Source organism: Lutjanus erythropterus, chromosome 13, assembly GCF_056507025.1.
Source record: "Lutjanus erythropterus isolate fLutEry1 chromosome 13, fLutEry1.hap2, whole genome shotgun sequence".
Classification (NCBI taxonomy): Eukaryota; Metazoa; Chordata; class Actinopteri; order Lutjaniformes; family Lutjanidae; genus Lutjanus; species Lutjanus erythropterus.
The window spans coordinates 26,494,189-26,513,829 of record NC_139329.1 but is presented as its reverse complement, the minus strand read 5'-3'; the positions used below and the strand labels follow the sequence as shown (position 1 = coordinate 26,513,829).

General features: G+C 42.5%; 1 protein-coding gene across 2 annotated transcripts; it reads left to right on the top strand.

Annotated features, from left to right (window-relative positions):
- Window positions 1–12,445: 12,445 nt before the first annotated feature.
- Window positions 12,446–19,546, top strand: znf710a (zinc finger protein 710a). Of its 2 annotated transcripts, none has more exons than XM_084735058.1 (5): window positions 12,446–12,503; window positions 14,768–16,261; window positions 17,004–17,195; window positions 17,283–17,457; window positions 17,902–19,546. In XM_084735058.1, the coding sequence occupies exons 1-5, from the start codon at window positions 12,459–12,461 to the stop codon at window positions 18,069–18,071; spliced, it is 2,076 nt and encodes a 691-aa protein (XP_084591184.1). In that variant the 5' UTR covers window positions 12,446–12,458; the 3' UTR covers window positions 18,072–19,546. The 2 variants fall into 2 exon arrangements, with proteins under 2 accessions (XP_084591184.1, XP_084591183.1); XM_084735057.1 differs by having other exon boundaries at window positions 14,768–16,291.
- The last annotated feature ends 95 nt before the right edge of the window (window positions 19,547–19,641 follow it).

The following is a 19,641-nucleotide window of genomic DNA, read 5'->3' as shown; positions in this document are numbered from 1 at the left end:
GGACCAAGGCTCATTGATGCTCGTGGGGAGCGAAGGCTGGCCCGTGTGAACCGATCCACAAACAAGCTACTGTGGCTCAAATTGCTGAAGAAGTTAATGCTGGTTCTGATAGAACAGTGTCAGAATACATAGTGCATAGCAGTTTGTTGCATATGTGGCTACACATCCGCAGACCGGTCAGGGTACCCATGCTGACCCCTGTGCACCGCCGAAAGCACCAACAATGGGCATGTGAGCATCAGAACTGGACCACGGAGCAATGGAAGAAGGTGGTCTGGTCTGATGCATCATGTTTTCTTTTACATCACATGGATGGCTGGGTGCGTGTGAGTTGCTTACCTGGAGAACACATGGCACCAGAATACACAATGGGAGGAAGGCAAGCCGGCGGAGGCAGTGTGATGCTTTGGGCAATGTTCTGGTGGGAAACCTTGGGTCCTACCATCCATGTGGATGTTACTTTGACACATACCACTTACCTAAGCATTGCAGACCATGTACGCCCTTTCATGGAAACAGTATTCCCTGATGGCTGTGGCCTCTTTCAGCAGGATAATGCCCCCGCTGCAAAGCAAAAATGGTTCAGGAATGGTTTGAGGAGCACAACAAGTTTGAGGTGTTGACCTGGCCTCCAAATTCCCCAGATCTCAATCCAATTGAGAATCTGTGGGATGTGCTGGACAAACAAGTCCGATCCATGGAGGCCCCGCTTCACAAATGACAGGACTTAAAGGATCTGCTGCTAACATCTTGATGCCAGATACCACAGCACACCTTCAGGGGTCTAGTCGAGTCCATGCCTCAATGGGTCAGGGATGTTTTGGCAGCAAAAGGTGGACCAACACGATATAGGCAGGTGGTCATAATATTATGCCTGATCGGTGTACATAATTTATTCATGGTAACGGCAGGTATCCCACTGGCTGTTGATAGTTTCAGTAATGATGCATGTTGAATGACCTCTGTGATTTACTTTTGGAAAATCTTGAGAAAACATTTCTATGGCTCCACGCCGACAAGCTGTGGCCAGAGGTATTATGTTTTCAGGTCATCCCATTCTTCTCAAGAATGCCTTGAGGAAATTTCTTCAAACTTTGTACAAATGTCCACTTGCACTTAAGAATGAAATACTTGTAACTCATTACATGTAATTAAATTTCAAAATAAATGTAATTGTAATCCGTTACAGCTACTGAGAAAAAATATCCAATTAAATTATTACTAATTATATATTCTTTTCGAGTTGCCTGGTGGAGATTTGCACTCTACTAAGTTCTCTGCTAGTTGTTTTAATGAGAGAGACCCTTAGTGGCAAAATATACACATTACACATTTTAAGGTTATTATGAAATTTTTGTCTGCCCCAGCTTTAAATTAATTATTTCAGTATATATTTCAGGGAAAACAAAAAATGTATTTTCTATATTTTTGGAAATGTATGTGTTAGTAAGGGGATGGCTTTAAGTACTGAGTTAGATGAATAGTTCTAGATATTTTGGGAACTATACTTATTCATATTCTTGCCAAGAGTTAGATTAACTCTTGCGTCTGTACGGTAAATATGAAACTAGCACAAAAAGGCTGTTAGCTTAACTTAGCATAAAGACTGGAAATGAGGAAACAGCTAGCCTGAGAGTTCAAAGATTAAAAAGAAAATCCTCCTATCAGCACCTGTAAACTTCACTAATCACCTCGTTATATGTGGGGTTATGTGCCATCCGATAATGTTTTTTGTCCAAGGGCAGGCACTTCCTGGAGTCTTATTATCACCGTGAGGTTGCCAGGCAACGAGCGGAGATGCAGGCAACCTCCGTAAAACAGTTACATGACGCCTTTACACTTTTATTTTTTTGGTATAGATTAAACAGGATATAGTGTGTTAATTAGTGAGATTTAAAGGTGCAACTTTTTGTACCTTTGCTTGCTTTTCCTCCTGTTCTCAGTCTTTATGTGAAGCTAAGCTAACCGGCCACTGGCTGTAACTTTATATTTACTGATATAGTCTATGAAGATGTATCATTAGAAATTGAAGTATCTTCAGCCTATACTGCCCCCATCTCATCATTTGTTTGTTTGTTGCTGTTATTTGTTTTGCCTTTATAGGGCTATCTCTGCAGGGGTTAGCAACAATTTTGTAGTATTGCAACTTAATTACTTATTTTACTTATATACTGTATTTTTTCATGTATCTATTTCATTGTCTTTTTTGAACTATTGCTGTTTATATTACTAATTGTCTTTAATATTGTAACTGTGCTTTGGCAACATGTGAAATAATGTCATGCCAATAAAATCTATTGAATTAAACTGAATTACTGTTCAAAAGAGTGTTTGCAGTAATCTCATCTAACTCACAGTAAATAAACACATTTATTGAACTATTTCTTTAAATCTTGACGTCAACTCAGTTGTGTAGTTGTGTATTTCTTTCATGCAGCACACATTTTGAGAGGTATAAAACACTAAAAGGATTTGATCCTGTCTATTTGTCATTAAAATTGTAAGCTAATTTTGCTGAGTAGATCGTGATGTTCCAAATATTAGTATAATCTATATAATATTTGTTAAATATATAATAATGCGATACAAACTACACAACGTGATCTAAGCACAGATTACAACATTATGGAAATCTTGAAATGCTATATGATTATGACAAGTAAATTATTGAACAAAAAACTGCTCACCCACAAGTATACATTTTTAAACTGTAGTTCTAACACATTTAAATATAAAAAGATTTCATTTCAATCATGCAGCATAAACAGTAAAAACCACATGTACTCCTTCTTTCTGGTACAAACACACCTTGCATTAATAATGATACTAATAACAGTGCTCTGGCAGACCCACTGATGATGAGTAATGTGAAGTAAAAGCACAGGGAGGTCACATTATGTAGTCAATTTAAAAGGTCAATCTGTTTGGTTCTCTATTTGACATCATATGAAGAGTTTCAGATAGTCAAAGCATTCATATATATGGTCTGTCTTCTCTTTCTGTTTTCTTATTATGATTGAAAACAGGGTATTCAGCCAGTCTAATTTAGTGTGAATGTTCATTTAACGCAAATCAAGATAGCTCCATCTTTAGTATTTGCACAATCTCTACTGTAATTATCGATTTTTCAAACCCATTTTGGCCAATTCCAAATAACCCTTTTTCCTTTCCAATATATTGCTCCCCTCATTTTCTTCTTAGAATTTATTTCCACTGAAATGTTCCTGTCTTTCAGAGCTTTCACTGTTTTTTTTTTGCTATGCTTTTCTCTCCCTGCTTTATGCTCCTTTTGCTCTGTATCTTTTTCTGTCTCCCCTCCCTCTCTCTGTCCTTCTCTTTCTCTCCTTCCTTTTTTCTTTGGCTGCTTTTCATTCTGTTTTCTTTCATTGTTTTTCTTTTCTTTCTCGCCTAGGGACCCCATTTTTTTTTCTCTTCCTCTATTCAGGTTTTCTTTATTCTCTTTTCTGAATAGTTGTGGTACTTTAAGGGGAAGGGGAAGGCGAGGAGGGAGAGGGGAGGGAGGTTAGTTTCAGTCAAAGCTGCAGAACAAAACTTCCTCCCACACCACATGCAGTGTCTCTTGGAATGAGTTTGTCACTGACTTGAAGACACACTCCCCCTCCTATGTATACCACCATGGATGACAACCCTACAGTGAATTGGTATTAGGCCAGCAGACGTTCTATATTGTCCTCTTAAATATCGGGGCATGTTGTGAAGAGCCCATCTCTGTTTGTGGTTAAGCGGTGTTAGTTCAGTGTGCAGTATCACATGGTGACACATGATGTGGTGGTGCGTTAAACCAACCACAGCTGTGTGTGAATACGATTATCTCCCAACTGAGGTGCGTAGAGGGAGGCATTTGTGCTTCACAAGAACATCTTCATCACTGCAGAGAAATGACAGGCTACCTTACAGGAGGCAGCCCCATGTCGAGGAGCACTAGCTCCTCAACGGCGTCGGTCTCAGCGGGACTCCACTCAGATAAGCACAAGAGCCGACCACTAGTAAATCAAAAAATAATAAAAATCATAAGCGCCAGTTTGTAAATTTGTTGACGTACACTGGCTGTCGATATGGAAATGGGAAAATAACATGTGGAGGGGGAGAAAAAAAATCCATTACTGCACACTCCTGAAAGACAAAACCACAGCAGCCAGTTAATCTCCAGATATCATGACAGAAATCATTCCTCTTTCTTTATGATAGTAAAAGACTACAGCCTTCCTTGCACCTATGGTTTCCATCTCACAGTCACACACACACACACACACACACACACTCACACATTCTGCCCAAGACAATTTAATGCATGACTCAATGGCATTGAAAGTGGGTTGGATAAATTGGAAATGATTAAAAATGCAGAATTGACAGGGAAACCGATAAAACTTTCTCTCTATAAGTAAGAACCAAAAACCAGCATGATGGAATGGCAGGCTTGAAGGGGAGAGAAAGGTGAAAGACAGATGAAAGTGAAGAGAGATAAAAGCCGGAGTGAGGAGGGTGTGGGATAAAGCAGGAGGAAGGGAGGCAGAGATGAAAGCAAAATGAGAAAGATAAGAACAGAGTGAGAGAGACAGAGAGGGAAACGGAGGAAGAGATAGATAGTGTACAGAGCAGAGAGAGAGGTAACCATGGAAACAGGAGGAAGGTACAAAAGAAGAGATAGACAAAGGGTTTGATTTAAAAGAATGAAACTTGGACGAAAGAAAAGTAATTCCGACTGAAATTTGTTACCGGGAGGTGGAGGAATAATACAAAAGGAGTGACGGCCATAGAGGGACAGTGGCTGTGCGTCCCCACTGTCTGAATGTGGTCGCCTCTAACCAGCATATAAGGCACTCCAGAGACCTCTAGTGTTAATAGGCTTCTGTGGTTCATTGTGGGCCTCACCTTGAGTAAATCTGGGGCCATTTCACTATGTAGGACACTCGCACCGTCGTCAAAATCCTGTATGTACATGTGTCTGTGGCGCAGATTTCAGCAGAATACGGTGAGACTGTACAGTATATTTTATAAGCATACTTTTCCATGAATCACATAGCAGGAAAAGACTTCAGAGTGACTAAAATAGGATAAAGCACCTTGGTAAAATCTCCCACCTTTACTGCAATGAAAAACTGCATTCCTGATAAGAAGATATGAGTTCTCCGTGGTCCCTACATTGTGTTTACTGACTTATTGAATGAACTTGAGGTGCATGTTGAAATCTGCACTGTTGACTATCCTTTTCCCGCTGAATAAATGCAACGCGCCCATATATTAGGATTCATATTTGTATATCTATATAGAGTTACAGACAGACAGAGGGTTTTTATTCTGTGGTTTTTGAGTCTCTTGTGGCTATCCCTCTTTCTCCCTTCCCCCTCTCTGTTTTTCTCTCCTCTCTGTCTTTCTCTTTCGTCCTCTGTCTCTGTTTCTCTCACTCGCTACCCCTCCCTCCTCCCTCTTTCTCTTGATCTCTCTCTCCTCCTCTCTCCCATGCCCCCCTCTTTTTCTCCGCTCTCTCTTATGCTCTTTCTCTCTTTCCTTCCATAGCTCTCTGTCTCACTCCCTCCTCGCCCCCCTCTCTGTTCCTTTTATATCCTCCTTGCTGAATGCTCTTCTCCTCTCCTCCCTCAACTCTGTCTTTTCTCCTTTATATTCAGTCTTTTTTTTTTTCAAGCTCTCCCCACACTCCTTTCTCCAATGTTGTCTCCAAGCAGAGCTATTTCATTGCTAATATTCTGTCTTTCCATTTAGTACCCCCACTACAAAATGGGGAGAGTAATCTTTTATTTAGGGTTTTTTTTTCTCTTGCTCTGGCCATCTTCTGCATCCTGTCTTGCAGTTTGCATGAGAATGATTTGTTGAGTTAATTTGAGGCTTGATTTCTTTAAATATACAGTATAAAAAGGAGGGAAAACATCAATATGCTGCAGATTCCTGTTTGTTTATGTGCTTGAAGTTGTGATTCACCTATAGTCTACCTTGTCTAATCATGTATTCCTCACATTTAAAGTTGCTCTCCTTCACAGCAGCACTGATAAAGACTGAAGCTTTGTTTTTTTTCTGTCTGTGTGTCCAGTCTGTTCCTACTGACCTTAATGGAAGAAGCTGGAGGCGTGCAACTAGGGTGTGGCTGCTTTTATACAGTTTTGTTATATTCCATCTGCATTGCTTAGATTCAAGCTGTGTGATTGTCTGTTCTGTGCTTATGAAAAAGCCTGCTGTGCTTTTTTTTTCTCGTGAAAGCTTAATTACAGCAGCTAATCATGCTTTAGACTTACTATTATATCAGCATGCCGTGCAGAGGTGAGACTGATCCAGCACTGGAAATAACAGAAGGTGTGTGGGCTTGCTGCCTTAGACTACGGGTCTGAGAAGGAATGGCCAGCTAAAACATCAACATCAGTCCAATAACTCAAAGTTCAAAACACAGAGCAAACTGATTCCTTCTCTTCTCTTTTCTCGCTTTCTGATCAGAAGAAAATCCTCACCTGAACACTGTAGCTATAACGACCCTATACACAAACCTACACAGCTTCCAGTTTGGCTGACAGTGAAAGGATGTTGAATTATAGCCATCACCTAGCACAGCGTCTCACACACAGTCAGAGCAAACTCGGGCTGTATGCAGCCTGTCACTGGGCTGGATGAAGAAACAACACTGACAATGTGAGCTCACTAATGTACAGCAAGAGGAGCGGAGTGTATATAGACTCTGGAGAGACTAATCTACAGCTGATATTCCATAGGCATAGAATTCAGGCGGAACGGAGAGGACAGATCCCCTTCAAATCAGTCTGAATATGTTATTCGGGAAAGCACAAATAATGCAATGGAAGCAGATATTCTTCTACCTGGAGTTGCTAATTATTTGGAAAATGTCAACGTGATTACCTCAGCATAGTTTAATATTTCTATATAATTGTATATCTGATTGTTCAATATCCACCAGTTAAAGGGGAGGTGATGGTGGGCTTCAAACAGCTCATAAAACTTAGTTTAGCTAAAAATGAAAATAGATGGATAGATGAAAAGCATAGTATAAGACTGTGGAATATATTTATATGCCAGTATTAAATAATTTTGATGCTTCAAAGGCACAGTTGCATTGTTCTAAAATAAAACATTTGCCTTATTTAATGTGACTTTCTGTATAAACAACCCCCACTTCTGTTCGTCTATCCAAATATCCAAATACAGATACAGAAACAGATAGTTTTCTATTATATTTTGAATTGGTGCCTGGTGCCTGAATTCTGTGTTTTGCTTTACAGAAATAAACACATTTCCACCATATAATTCTGAAGAAGAGGTGCATAAGTGTTTGATGCTCAAAAATTCATGGAGGAGTACCCCTGCTTTAATATATTTCCTAGAGGTGCACAGATATGTCATTATTTGTATCTGTATCTGTACAAACAACCAAATGAGCTGTCTCTGTATCTGTATTTGGATAGAGGACAGGAAGTTGGTGTTGTTTATACCAGAAGTCATGCTGAATTGGGCAAATGTTATATTTTCTGACCCAATATTCATTGGCAAATTGTGCCTACAAAGCATCAAAATGACGTAATATTAGCAAATAATTAAATATTTCCACAGCCTCATACTGCACTTTTCATTTCTCTCTCTTTTTAGTTTTGGCTAAATTAAGTTTTCTGATAAATCATTAAAAAAAAAGATTTATATCACTAAAAATATACAAGTATACATATGTGTGTGTGTGTGTGTGTGTGTGTGTGTGTGTGTGTGTGTGTGTGTGTGTGTGTGTGTATAGATTTAGATCTTCCGAATAATAATGAGCTATTCTATATTACTATATTACTATATTATATTATATTATATTATATTTTGCCACCTGGGGACTGAATTTTGTATTTTCCTTCACAGATCTAAAGACATTTCTACAATGAACTGTTGCAGAAAATATACCGATTGATGCATAAAAATACATGTATAAAATCACCAGAACATTGGAAATGAAGTGTATCATGCTCAGAGGACCCTGCTTAAAGGGAAGTTCTGCACTTTTCATGTGGATGTCCAATTAGTGTTATTGGCAAACATAATTGATTGAAGCATACATTCCTCTGTGCTGCTATATTGACCAAGAAAACAGGGGGTGCATTCCAACACCCATACTAACATACTATTTAGTGTGCCAGAAAAAAGATTTAGTATGTCCCAATACATAGTATGTGAAATGCAGTATGCTAAAAATACAAGGATGTCCTTGTGCATCTGGTTGCATTTTGTAGTGTGCGAGCCAGCATGCTTTTCTGGCAACCCTCTGTGATGGGAGTATGAGCAACAGGGTCAAAGTTCAAAGCACAGTGTAATGAGGAAGTGTCCGTATTGCATGCATACTGCATATAACAGTATGTACTTTGAAAGAGCAACTTAAATATGCACTAAAAGTAAAAAGAAAAAGTATGCTATTTGGAATGCGGGGAATGTTGTACTGCTGAGTTATGCGGCAATGCCAACATGTACCAGGATGCATTGCAGGCAACATTGTAACCAATGTTAACCCCTGTATATTACTTTGTTAGCCAAAACATTGTGCTAGGTGACCAAAATACCCATCTAGCACACCCCCTGACTAACAAGAGGAGGAGACTAGAAGTCCAAGCTAAAATAGTCTGTAGTTCTTCCTTACATCCAATGACATGAGTGGATCAGATTTTGCAGCAAATGAACTTTCTTTGTCAATATACAGAGTACGCACTGATGTCACTTTTCCTGCCAGAACATGACCCCTCAGTCAGACCGACTGGCAAAACATCCTGCAACATGGCTGCCTTCAGAGGGGGAAACTGCAAAGCTGTATACTAAAGTGGTCACTTGGTTGCAACATTATTTCAAGGAAGGATTTGTTGGCGAAATTAAAGTGACAAAGACACCAAGGGGCATTCTAGTTGTATGTGGGCAAGTCTGTCCAGATATTTTTATTTTATGACATTATTAGAGAGACGTGTTCACATGCAATAGTGTTGCAGATGCACGATTGTTGCATGGAATAAAAATGAAAGATGCTAAATATATGATTTATACGTATGATTTTACCCACAAATCCAACATACGTGACACAAAATAGCAAACGCAAATACATGTTTCAGTGCACGGATGTAAGATGTTTCTATGAATTGAAGCGATCTGTTTCCTTCTCTTTTCTTTAGCTTTTTAGATTCTGGTTGAATCTATTTGAAAAGTCAATCGCACAACAGCTGTTTCTCACTTTAGATGTGTTTTTTGATATTTCATGGCATTCAAGCTCTGCCTACTGTGACATCACATGCGTCACAGTAGGCAGAGCACACACTGAGGAATTCATTGCTTCAATTGACCAATTTACCATCAACACTGACTGGACGTCCACATGAAAAGGGAAAATTTTCCCTTTAATATGTATTGAAACAAATCCTATGCCCTTGTGATACACAACTGAGTTCCTCCAGTATCAGTGTCATTTGCATTTCTCCGAATCACATTTGTTTTAACCATGAAAAAAAAGAAGAAGAAAGAAATGGGGAGTTGTCATCAATGAGTCCTCTGCAGTTTTATGATTCATTGAGCTTTTCTCAGGGGTAAAACAGACAGCTGATATCTGAATCTCCCCCCTTCTCTCCCTCCCTTACTAACTCTCTGACTTGCTCTCTGTTTCTCTTGCAGGAGAGAAAAAAAAAAAGTTATAACTTTGACCTATATCACAGAGAGGATGTGACACCGTGCCGCATGGTCGTCCTCCTATAGATAAACAACACAGAACCAGGCCGGGGGTTTGGAAATGGACAAGAAGTCGCTTGGTAGAAATACAGTAAGTCATAGGGACACCCGTGTCAGAAGTGTGTTGTTTCAGTGCTGTGGGGAACTGAAAGCGTGTTGGTGTCGGTGATGTGTGTGTGCGTGTGTGTGTGTGTATGCTTGTCCCTGATCTCAGACATCAGACAAAATGCGCACACACAAACACACATTTGAAATCCCAGTTGAGGGTTAGTACACTTGAGAGCAGGGCAATGGCTTACTTCCCTTACTCTCTCTGTCTCAGTCTCATATGCACATAGGAACCTGTACAATCTAAAAACTGAATGAAATTTTACGCTTATTATCCACCGTAGCCTTTCCCACTATTAGTTTTCCCTCACACACGCAAATGTACCCAAAGTAAATGGACAAGCGAGCAGGTTTTTCGCTGTTATGAAGATTCAGGCCCTGGAAAGGAGCCAGTGTATTTCTTCCCCAAACTTTTGTTGTCTGTGTCTTTTTCATTTTCCCCATAGGCTAGTTCTGTGTTGTTTTATGTACGTGTCCCTTGTTGTTTCTTCCATGTGGTTTCTTTGTCTTTCAGCCTCTTATCTCTTTGTTTCTTCCCTTGCTCTCCGTCTATTTTCTCTCCCATTCTCCTCTCCCTCGACTTCCTGCTATCTCTCCCCCTCACTCACACCCTCACTCAATCTCTTTCTCTTTCTCTATCCCCCCCTTCCCTCCACCTCCTTCCCTGCCTCCCTCGCGCTCACTCTCATTCCCTATCTCTCCCTCCCTCCCCTCCTCTCCGCTCCCCTTTCTCTCTATCTTTCTCATTCTCGCAGCACTCCCAGCCGCTGATGATTGATCAAGGTTTTCAAGGTTTGCCCTTTCCTGTTATTTAGTAGGAAATGTTTATGCACAGTCCTCAGCCCCTACAGTCACAATTGGCATGTGTCCACACAGTGTTTGTCACGCTCGCCTGCACCTATACATACATTTCTTTCTTAAATGCACTTTTTCTTTTCTTTTCCTTTTTCCTTCCCTATGTTTACTAGTTAAAAAGGTAAGGTAAGCTCTGGTATAATAGAATACCTGTCTAATTATCAGGATCATCTTCAGTGCCGACTACTTAAGCACACAACCTGTACTTAGCCCGCAGGTACTCTGCCGCACTGTTTCTCAACACAGCCTGAAAGAAATCTGGAAGTTCAATAGTTAATGTCTTCCCTTGCTGTTTTTCCTTTTTCTTCACTCTCTCCGTCTTCTCTATCTCCTTTCCTCTCTCCATTCCCTTTGCTCTCACCCCCCCACCACCACTACCGCTACACATCCCCCCTCCACCTCCTCCTCTTCTTCTTCTTTCTCCTTCATTCTGCGCCCCCCTCCTCCTCCTCCTCCTCCTCCTCCTCCTCCTTTCTCTTTTCTCTTGCTGATGGACTCTTCTTTTTTATTTTCACACTCCACCATCCCCCTTTTTTTTCTTCTCTCTTTTTCTCTCTCCTTCTTTTCCTCCAGCCCACCCCCCCACCTCCCCCCCTACGCTCTTCTCTTTCACTGCATTTTCTTTCAAAACCTCCCTCTATCTCTCTTCCCATCCCCACCACCACCACTCCCCTCCTCCCCTCCCCTCTTTCTTTTATTCTTTCTTTCTCTTTCTTTTGCCACATCCTTTCTTATGCCTCAGCCCCCCCTCCTCCCCTCCTCCTTTCCCTTCTTCCTCCTTTTTTGCTGCATTCTCTTCTTCCCTCCCCCACCCCAGCTCTCTTTTCCTCCTCTCCCTTTTTCTTTCTGTCTCTCTCACCCCCCCTCCCTCCCCCACCTCCTCCTCCTCTTCCTCCACTCAGCTTCACTCCCCCTCCCTATGCTTCTTTCTTTCTTCCTTATTCTTTCTCCCCCACGTCTGTCTCACTCCCTCCCTCTCTCCTAACTGCTTTTCTCTCCTTTCTTTCTCCTTCTCTTTTCTTTTGTCACTCAATTTTTTTCTCTTCCTTCCTCTGAATTTCTCAGACAGTATACTTCAGGCTGTCTCAATAGTTAATTAGTTTGAATCTAGAAATAATAGCAGCAAACTACACACGCTCTCTCTGGAAAGTTAAAATTTTAGCATTTCTCAGACATTATCTGTCTGACTGTTTTTGCTACTGACAGACGCACCTCCACCCATAGTCTCTCGGAGTGTTTGTGCGTGTTGTGAAAGTGTGTACGTGCCTCTGTGTGCGCCTGCATACATGCATACATATATAAAAACATGTTTGTGCGTGCGTGGATTCACATATATCTTCCTGAGAGAAACTACTGATTAGATTTTATAATTGTTTGTGCGTTTGCGCTCATAAAAAAGGAAGTATAAAGTGTGATCAAGAAAAGATAGAGCTTAAAGAGAAATGTGTGTTGAAGGGTCATGCTGGATTGTATGTAGTGAGAAAGGGAGATAAGATGTGTGTGTGTGTGTTTGTAAGAGAAAAGAGGAGAGAAAGAGAAGTGAGATGGGAAGGAGAGGGTGGGAGGAAGAGAAAGAAATGGGGTGATGCTGTGTGTGTCTGCGAGTGTGTGTGTGTGTGTGGTGGGGTGGAGGGCTGGTGGTGGAGCTGAGGGGGGGCAGGCACAGTCAGTTCTGATAACAGCAACAGTAGGAGGAGGATGAGCCGTGGGACCGCCCCACTCTCCCACAGATATAAATAGGAGGTGGATTTTTTTACTCCACTCATTTCTCCTGAAGGATGAGATCCCTGAAACACCTCAAACATCACTCCAGGAACAATGTGGTGAGTTTGTAAAGCCTAAAAGATGGAGGAAGAGGAGGGTCAGTGGGGGTGACGGTGACTTGTTTGGCAGTTTGTTTAGGGTTAGTGAGGTATTTACACTCTTGTCTCTGTGTATGTGTGAGAGAGTGTGTGAGGGGGAAGCGAGATTACTTTTCACATTCATATGAGTACCGCAGTGGGAACATCTTTTCAAAATAAGATAAGAGTTGTGTTTCTGTCTCCTGCCGCACGTTTTTCTTGCTTCTGCTGCTCTAATTGTTTGTCCTTAGGTGTCTTTCAGATGCAACTTTAAAAATGTGAAAGTACGGACTCTTGCAATTACTACCCTACCTTCTCTTTCTCCTTGTCATTTGTCTTTTTCTCTTTCATTTTGTCAGCCTTTCATTTTGCTGTGCTTTTTCTTCTCTCTCCAGCTCCCCCCCCTCCCTCCTTCCCCTCTTTCTCTCTCACTCACTCACTCTGTCTTTCTGTGTCTCTCCAGTCCCCCCCTCCCCTCCACCCTCCTCCTGCACACCCCCCCTCCCTCTCCTTTTCCTTTCTCTCTTCCCTCCTCTCACATGCTCACTCAATCTCTCGTTCCCCCCTTCCCTTCCCCTCCCCTTCCTCCCCTCTTTCTTTATCTTTCAGCCCCTCCATCTCATTTCTGTCTCCGTCTCCCTCCCTCCACTCCTCCCCCGCCCACAGCTCTTTTCTCCTTCCCTCCATACCTCCCTCCCTCCTTCTCTTTTCTCTCTTACACACACACACACACACTTTCAAACACACACCCAGTCTCTTTCCTTTTCTTTCTCACAAACACACAGTCTGTCTCTGTCTGACTACTTTAAAAGCAGTAATTATAAATGACGTGGTTATCAGGGCATCCAGGTCTACTCCCCTCTACCAACACACACACACTCACATGCACACACACACCTTTATTCCTGCACTATCTCCTCTTCCTTTTTTCCCTTTTCTCCATCCACTCTTCTTTTTTTCTCAGTATTGTGACAGTAGAGGAAGCAGCTCTTGCCGGCTCTGAGTGAAGACTAGTGTGTTGTCTGGCAGGAAAGTAGGGGTCAGAGCTTCTCTATACATTTTCCTACCAGTTAGATCCACGCTGAGAAATAATCTGAAAACAGTGGCCTACAATACTTGCTTCTTCTTTTACCACACACCGCCAGTTTTGGTGATACCACAATTTCCTCCCCGTAGTTTCCACTGTTTCCACTTTTACAGGTGGCAGGGTAAACATGTGCATGTGGGTCTGCAACACTTCCGAACCATACAATTATGTTAGCGAGTCTCATGCATTGGTCTGGAATACAGAATGAGCTCCAAGCTCAATCGAATGTCTGTTATGGATATGAGACTGCCTGGCGGCATATATCATCTTGTTAAGGAAGCCCAGTGTGGCAGGCGTTATGAAGTCGGTTACGGCTACAGAGTGTAGAGCTGTGAGACACTTTGCTCCTCATGAATGGGACAGATAGCACCAGTGATGAGCTGACTTTGGTCAGCACAGGCTGCCCCGGGACCCCACAGGAAGTAGTGAGGACAGTCCACGGAAGTCAACTTCCTGGCTGGACCTGCATCCCTTGTTGTGTTCTTTATTATTCTAAAGCCTGTCAAGGAAGGAAGCGGGGTGCTAACACAGATCTGCCTTATCTCCTCAATCGAACGTTCTGTGGATTTAGAGCAAAGAAACAAGGCGTAGTCCAAGCGCCGATTATACAGAGTAACCCTTAAAAATATTATCTTAAAGGTATAATTAGTAGAATTTGTCCAGAGTGGTCCGTAAACGCACCAGGATAGTTGATTGTTGAGTCTCTTTCCCAGGAGGTTAAATACTGATATTTTAAGTTGGTAAAGTTTCCTGAGCACAGCAAAATAATCAGAAAATAAAGAAATACAGTCTGTCATGATTGAAAGAGATTAGTTTCTATCAGTCTTTATGTTGTTGTTGTTTTATTTAAAGAAAATGTTGTATATCATGCCTTTAATTCTCTCCTGGTGCCCTGGTAAAGGAAGGTTGGCTTGCTTCTGGGGTCAGTCTGGAACACTGAAGCTTAAAAACTAAATTATATGATAATTTCATCATTATGGCAGCACAAAGTCTTTTGTCTGTATTAATAGGAAGGTTACCAATATCAAGAGGCTACGATGGGGAAATGAGGTTATATGAGGAAATATTGTGTAAGGCACGGTTTGTAACAACGGAACAGAATAACGAAAAGAAAAAACAAAACTAAACTTGTGTTTTGTGTTTTCTGTGTTTCTTCCAGGAGGAGGAGAGTAGCCGCTTGGTGCGGACCTACCCCAAGATGACTGAGGGCCAAGTGGATGTGGGCACGCAGACGGAGCCTGTGGTGGTGCTATCTCTGGCTCAGGCTGCCGTGCTTGGCCTCATCTCCCAGAATGAAATCTTCGGGGCCACCATCGCTCCTAATGGCTTTTACACAGGGGAGTCCAGAGAGTGTCCCCCTCCTCCACCTGAGGCAATGGAGTACGAGTACGCAGACCAGCTAATAGGGGCCAATGGGGACTACCTGGCTGAGCCTTCTGGAGAGCCGGAGCCGCAGCCCCACTGCAGTGAGAGAAGACGGCCCGGACCACGTGGGAGGACCAAGAGGCCTAGGAGCGATGAAGAATTAGAGGGTCACCCACACAAAGTGTCAAGCCCGCAGGCTCAGGTTAAAGGTGAACGGCTTGAGTCTGATACCCCTCCGTCCTGCATTCACATGAACAGCAGGCGTAGTCCTGGCAAGTCAGAGGATCCAGTCGCCCAACCGGCCTCTCTCAAAGAGGAGCAGGCCTGTGGAAACTGTCCTTCGTGTGTAAGAGATATGTCCAGGCCACAAACAGATGGACAGCCAGAACAGGAACAAGAAGAAAATGCTGGCAGAGAAAGAGAGAGGAAGGAAGAGGAGTTGGTGGTGGAGGAAGAAGAAGAGGAAGAGGCGCTAAACCTCAAGACCAGTGGGGAGAATGGCAGTCCCCTGGAGAACCGCTATTATGAGTCCAATGAGGTGGCTTATGAGTCTGCTGACATGGCGCTGCCGGGAGAGTATGAGGAGAATAACCAAGCCATGCTGTGGTCAGACCCAGAGGGCCTCGCCAGGCGAATGCAGATAGACCGACTAGACATCAACGTACAGATCGACGAGTCTTACTGCGTAGATGTGGGAGAGGGTCTGAAACGCTGGAAGTGCCGCATGTGTGAGAAGTCATACACGTCCAAATATAACCTTGTCACTCATATTCTAGGCCACAATGGAATTAAGCCCCATGAATGTCTACACTGTGGGAAGCTCTTCAAGCAACCAAGCCACCTCCAGACTCACCTGCTCACTCACCAGGGAACCCGACCTCACAAGTGCACCGTTTGTGAAAAGGCCTTCACACAGACTAGTCACCTGAAGAGGCACATGCTGCAGCATTCGGACGTCAAGCCGTACAGCTGCCGATTCTGTGGCCGGGGCTTCGCCTACCCGAGCGAGCTGAGAACCCACGAGAACAAACATGAGAACGGTCAGTGCCATGTCTGCACCCAGTGTGGTCTTGAGTTCCCAACCTACGCACACCTGAAGCGCCACCTGACCAGCCATCAGGGCCCGACCACGTACCAATGCACAGAGTGCCACAAGTCCTTTGCTTACCGCAGCCAGCTGCAGAACCACTTGATGAAACACCAGAATGTGCGACCCTACGTTTGCCCAGAGTGCGGCATGGAGTTTGTCCAGATCCACCATCTCCGACAACACGCTCTCACTCACAAGGTACTGGAAGCGCACACCCTTGCACCTAAGGTACTGAAACCCAAAGATGTGCCTTTGTCTACCAATTTGTGTTCAAAACTAAACACAGAGTAGGCTGGCCTTACGCAACCACACAACATCACAAAACCTTTATTTAAAATAGAAAAATGTCGCATTTAGGGAGGACGGAAGTATTTTAGCTTCACTCTGCACTCTCTTTAGCTTGTCTGTATGAATCCTCATAGAAAAATTATATTGCAGACTCGCAACACAGCCTTTTCTCCCAAACCAGTTGCTTTGTAAACATAGTCTTCAAAGGCCTTGAGTTTTTTTGTGTGGCTCAACCCCCCACTTGCATGTGTTTTGTGTTGTGTGTCGTTCGCAGAGCTGCTTCCCTTTGTGTCTGATGAATCACTCTGGTCTTTCTCTCCATTTCATTACAGAGTCTGTTTTATTCTATAGGGAACAAAATCTTTTCATGACATTTACTTTTGTTAAATATTAAAATAAAAGTTAAATAAATGTTGAAGCCAAAAAAAAAAAAAGTTTGTTCTTTCCATTGTTAGACTTTTTCCAGTCTGTCTTTCAACACTTGGGGGGGCTAATGTAATCTACATGAGTTGGATCAAAAGCCAGAATGCGAATGCTCACACACGCAAGCTCCTTGTGTGTTTTCCTCCCTGTGACTCATTATTTATTTTCCTCTAAACCATATATTTAGCCAAATTAATTAAAAGGGCCCAAACACTTTTTGTCTCCCCAGGGTATGAAGGAATTCAAGTGTGACGTCTGTGCCAGAGAGTTCACCCTGTCTGCCAACCTAAAGAGACACATGTTGATCCATGCCAGTGTGAGGCCCTTCCAGTGCCACGTCTGCTTCAAGACCTTCGTCCAGAAGCAGACCCTGAAAACGCACATGATTGTCCACCTGCCGGTCAAGCCTTTCAAATGCAAGGTGAGTAGAGCTTTACTTCTGAGACAAACTGGATCCAGCTGTGACGGAGCAGGGAGGGATACTGACTTTTGTGCTTTTGCCTCTCAGGTGTGCGGAAAGTCCTTCAACAGAATGTACAACCTCCTCGGCCACATGCACCTCCACGCCGGCAGCAAGCCCTTCAAGTGCCCTTACTGCACCAGCAAGTTCAACTTGAAGGGCAACCTCAGCCGACACATGAAGGTCAAACACGGCATCATGGACACCTCAATAGACGGACAAGGTGAGCATCTTCATCATTTGCCCTTAATTACACCCTCTGCTTTGAAATTGGTGAATCTCTTCAATGACTTTTGAATTTGTCGAATGGTTATGTGTGGCAAATTTCCAAGTGGGACTGCTCGGTGGGCTTCATGTCGTATTATTGTCACTCAGTCTGTCCCTAATGCACTTTGACTCAGCATGTACTGTAATCTAGTGGCCAAGTGTTTTGATGTTTCTCTGTCACTCCCTCCCTGTGTGTTTAGTAAATATAGCAGTGCCTGGATTAGACATGCCTGTCTCTATCAGTAGAGACTGATACTGAGGCTAGCGGAGGAGGGGCAATCTACTGGCTGCTGTCCTCAATGAGGCCACGTGTCTCTTTAGGAAGAGCTCTGTATGTGTGTGTGTGTGTGTTATTGTGGACAGAGTGGGATCATATTTGTATCTTTGCTTCCTTCTTCAGAACCGCCCCAAGACCCAGAAGGCCAGGAGGACTATGAGGAGGAGAGCTTTGAATTCAGCGAGCGAGAAAACCGCGCAAACAACAACAACACACCAGACATTGCTAAACTATCTCAAATGGAGTATTATAGCACCTATGGGAAGGGCACGGGGCGCTTCAGCACCGCATGAATTATTAAAATGACCCCAAATTGAATATAAGTGTGAACTAATGAAAACGGGATCTTTTTTTGTTGTTGTTTTTTTTTGTTTTTTGCTGTTAAAAGCATAGTGCTTGGGTTGTTCTTCAAGGGTGTGAAGAAAGAAACCCAGCAAACTGCACATTCATATGCACTGGAATCACTCATAACGCTACAAAATTTGGAAATGTATACTTTTTACATATTTTTCATCTCTAAAACAGCACATCTACTGAATAAATATATTATATTTGAAAAGAGTGACTGTCTAAAACAGGAGCATTTAGGTAAAAAAAAAAAATCTATATAAATACGTATATATTGTCAGTTGCATTACTACAGGAACATCATCTGAGCCTAATTTGAGAAGCACATTTTTAGCTACAAGCATAAAAGCATATGGTGATGTTATACTGCACTTACTCATTCAGACAATCCCGGTCTTACTCTCTCAGTCTACTGGGGTTAAATAATGTGAAGGGTTAAAGAAGGGAACAAGTGTTACTGTTCATTCACTTGCCAAAGCTTATCAAGTTGCAGAGGTTAATGATTCACTTTGATTTATACTGTGATAAATTAAATTCGAGGTTTGCAAAATGAGTTAAATTCCATTGGATTTGGAATCCATGTTTTATTGTATATTATTGTACAGAATGTATCAGTCTTCTCACACGTTGGCTGGTACCATGATCAGTGCGTTGCACCGAGGACCACTGTGTCTACTTTTTAGGTTTCTGCATTAACACGCATCACCCTGTATTGATCTCTAGTCTATGAATGTAATTGTTTCTGTGGAATGTTTTAAGACGCTATTGAAAAGAAAATCAAAACACCCTCTTTTTTTTTTTTTTTTTTAAACGGTAGGACCCTGTTACCAAAGAACTGGATCAAATCCTGCAGCTCTCTTTTCCTTGCTGTTGTGTTGAGCTGGGACATTGGATTTCTTGGGGTCCAATCGCAGACCTCATGAAATTACATTTAGGTTCCCCTCCCACCCATCTGTAGATCTCTTCAAAAGATTACCACAGAGAACAGTCTGTGGTACAGCTTCTCTTTCAACAAACCTCACCATCCTCCCCCCACCCCACCCCCCCACCCATCCAGGCCTTCACAACACAAGACTGCAGCATTTTTCAAAAGCAATGCAAACCCTGCATTCATTTTGCAGTTGTGTGTTTTTTATGGATGAATCTCGACAAGAATTGTCCCAAAAAACTCGGACAGAAATATTAAGTGCCCCAGTGTGTCTGCAAGAGCATGCCATCCATCATGCTGTACACTGGTCTCAAGTGATGAACGACAACCTCCCAACATGTGACAGGGCCATGGACCTTGTGGAAAATGATTTGGGAAATGCTCAATATATTCAGTTTCCCAGTGCTTAGCTTTTCAAACTTGTAACCTGCAAACAAGGTATCCATTTGCAATGTTGATATAGCGCATTTAAAATAAAAATGCTCAATTTTGTGAGTTTCTCAGCTTCTGTGTTCATTCCATCACAGTTTTAGTGATGATACAAAGGGGAAGATGTTTAGCTTACATGGCTTTCTGTATTAGACATT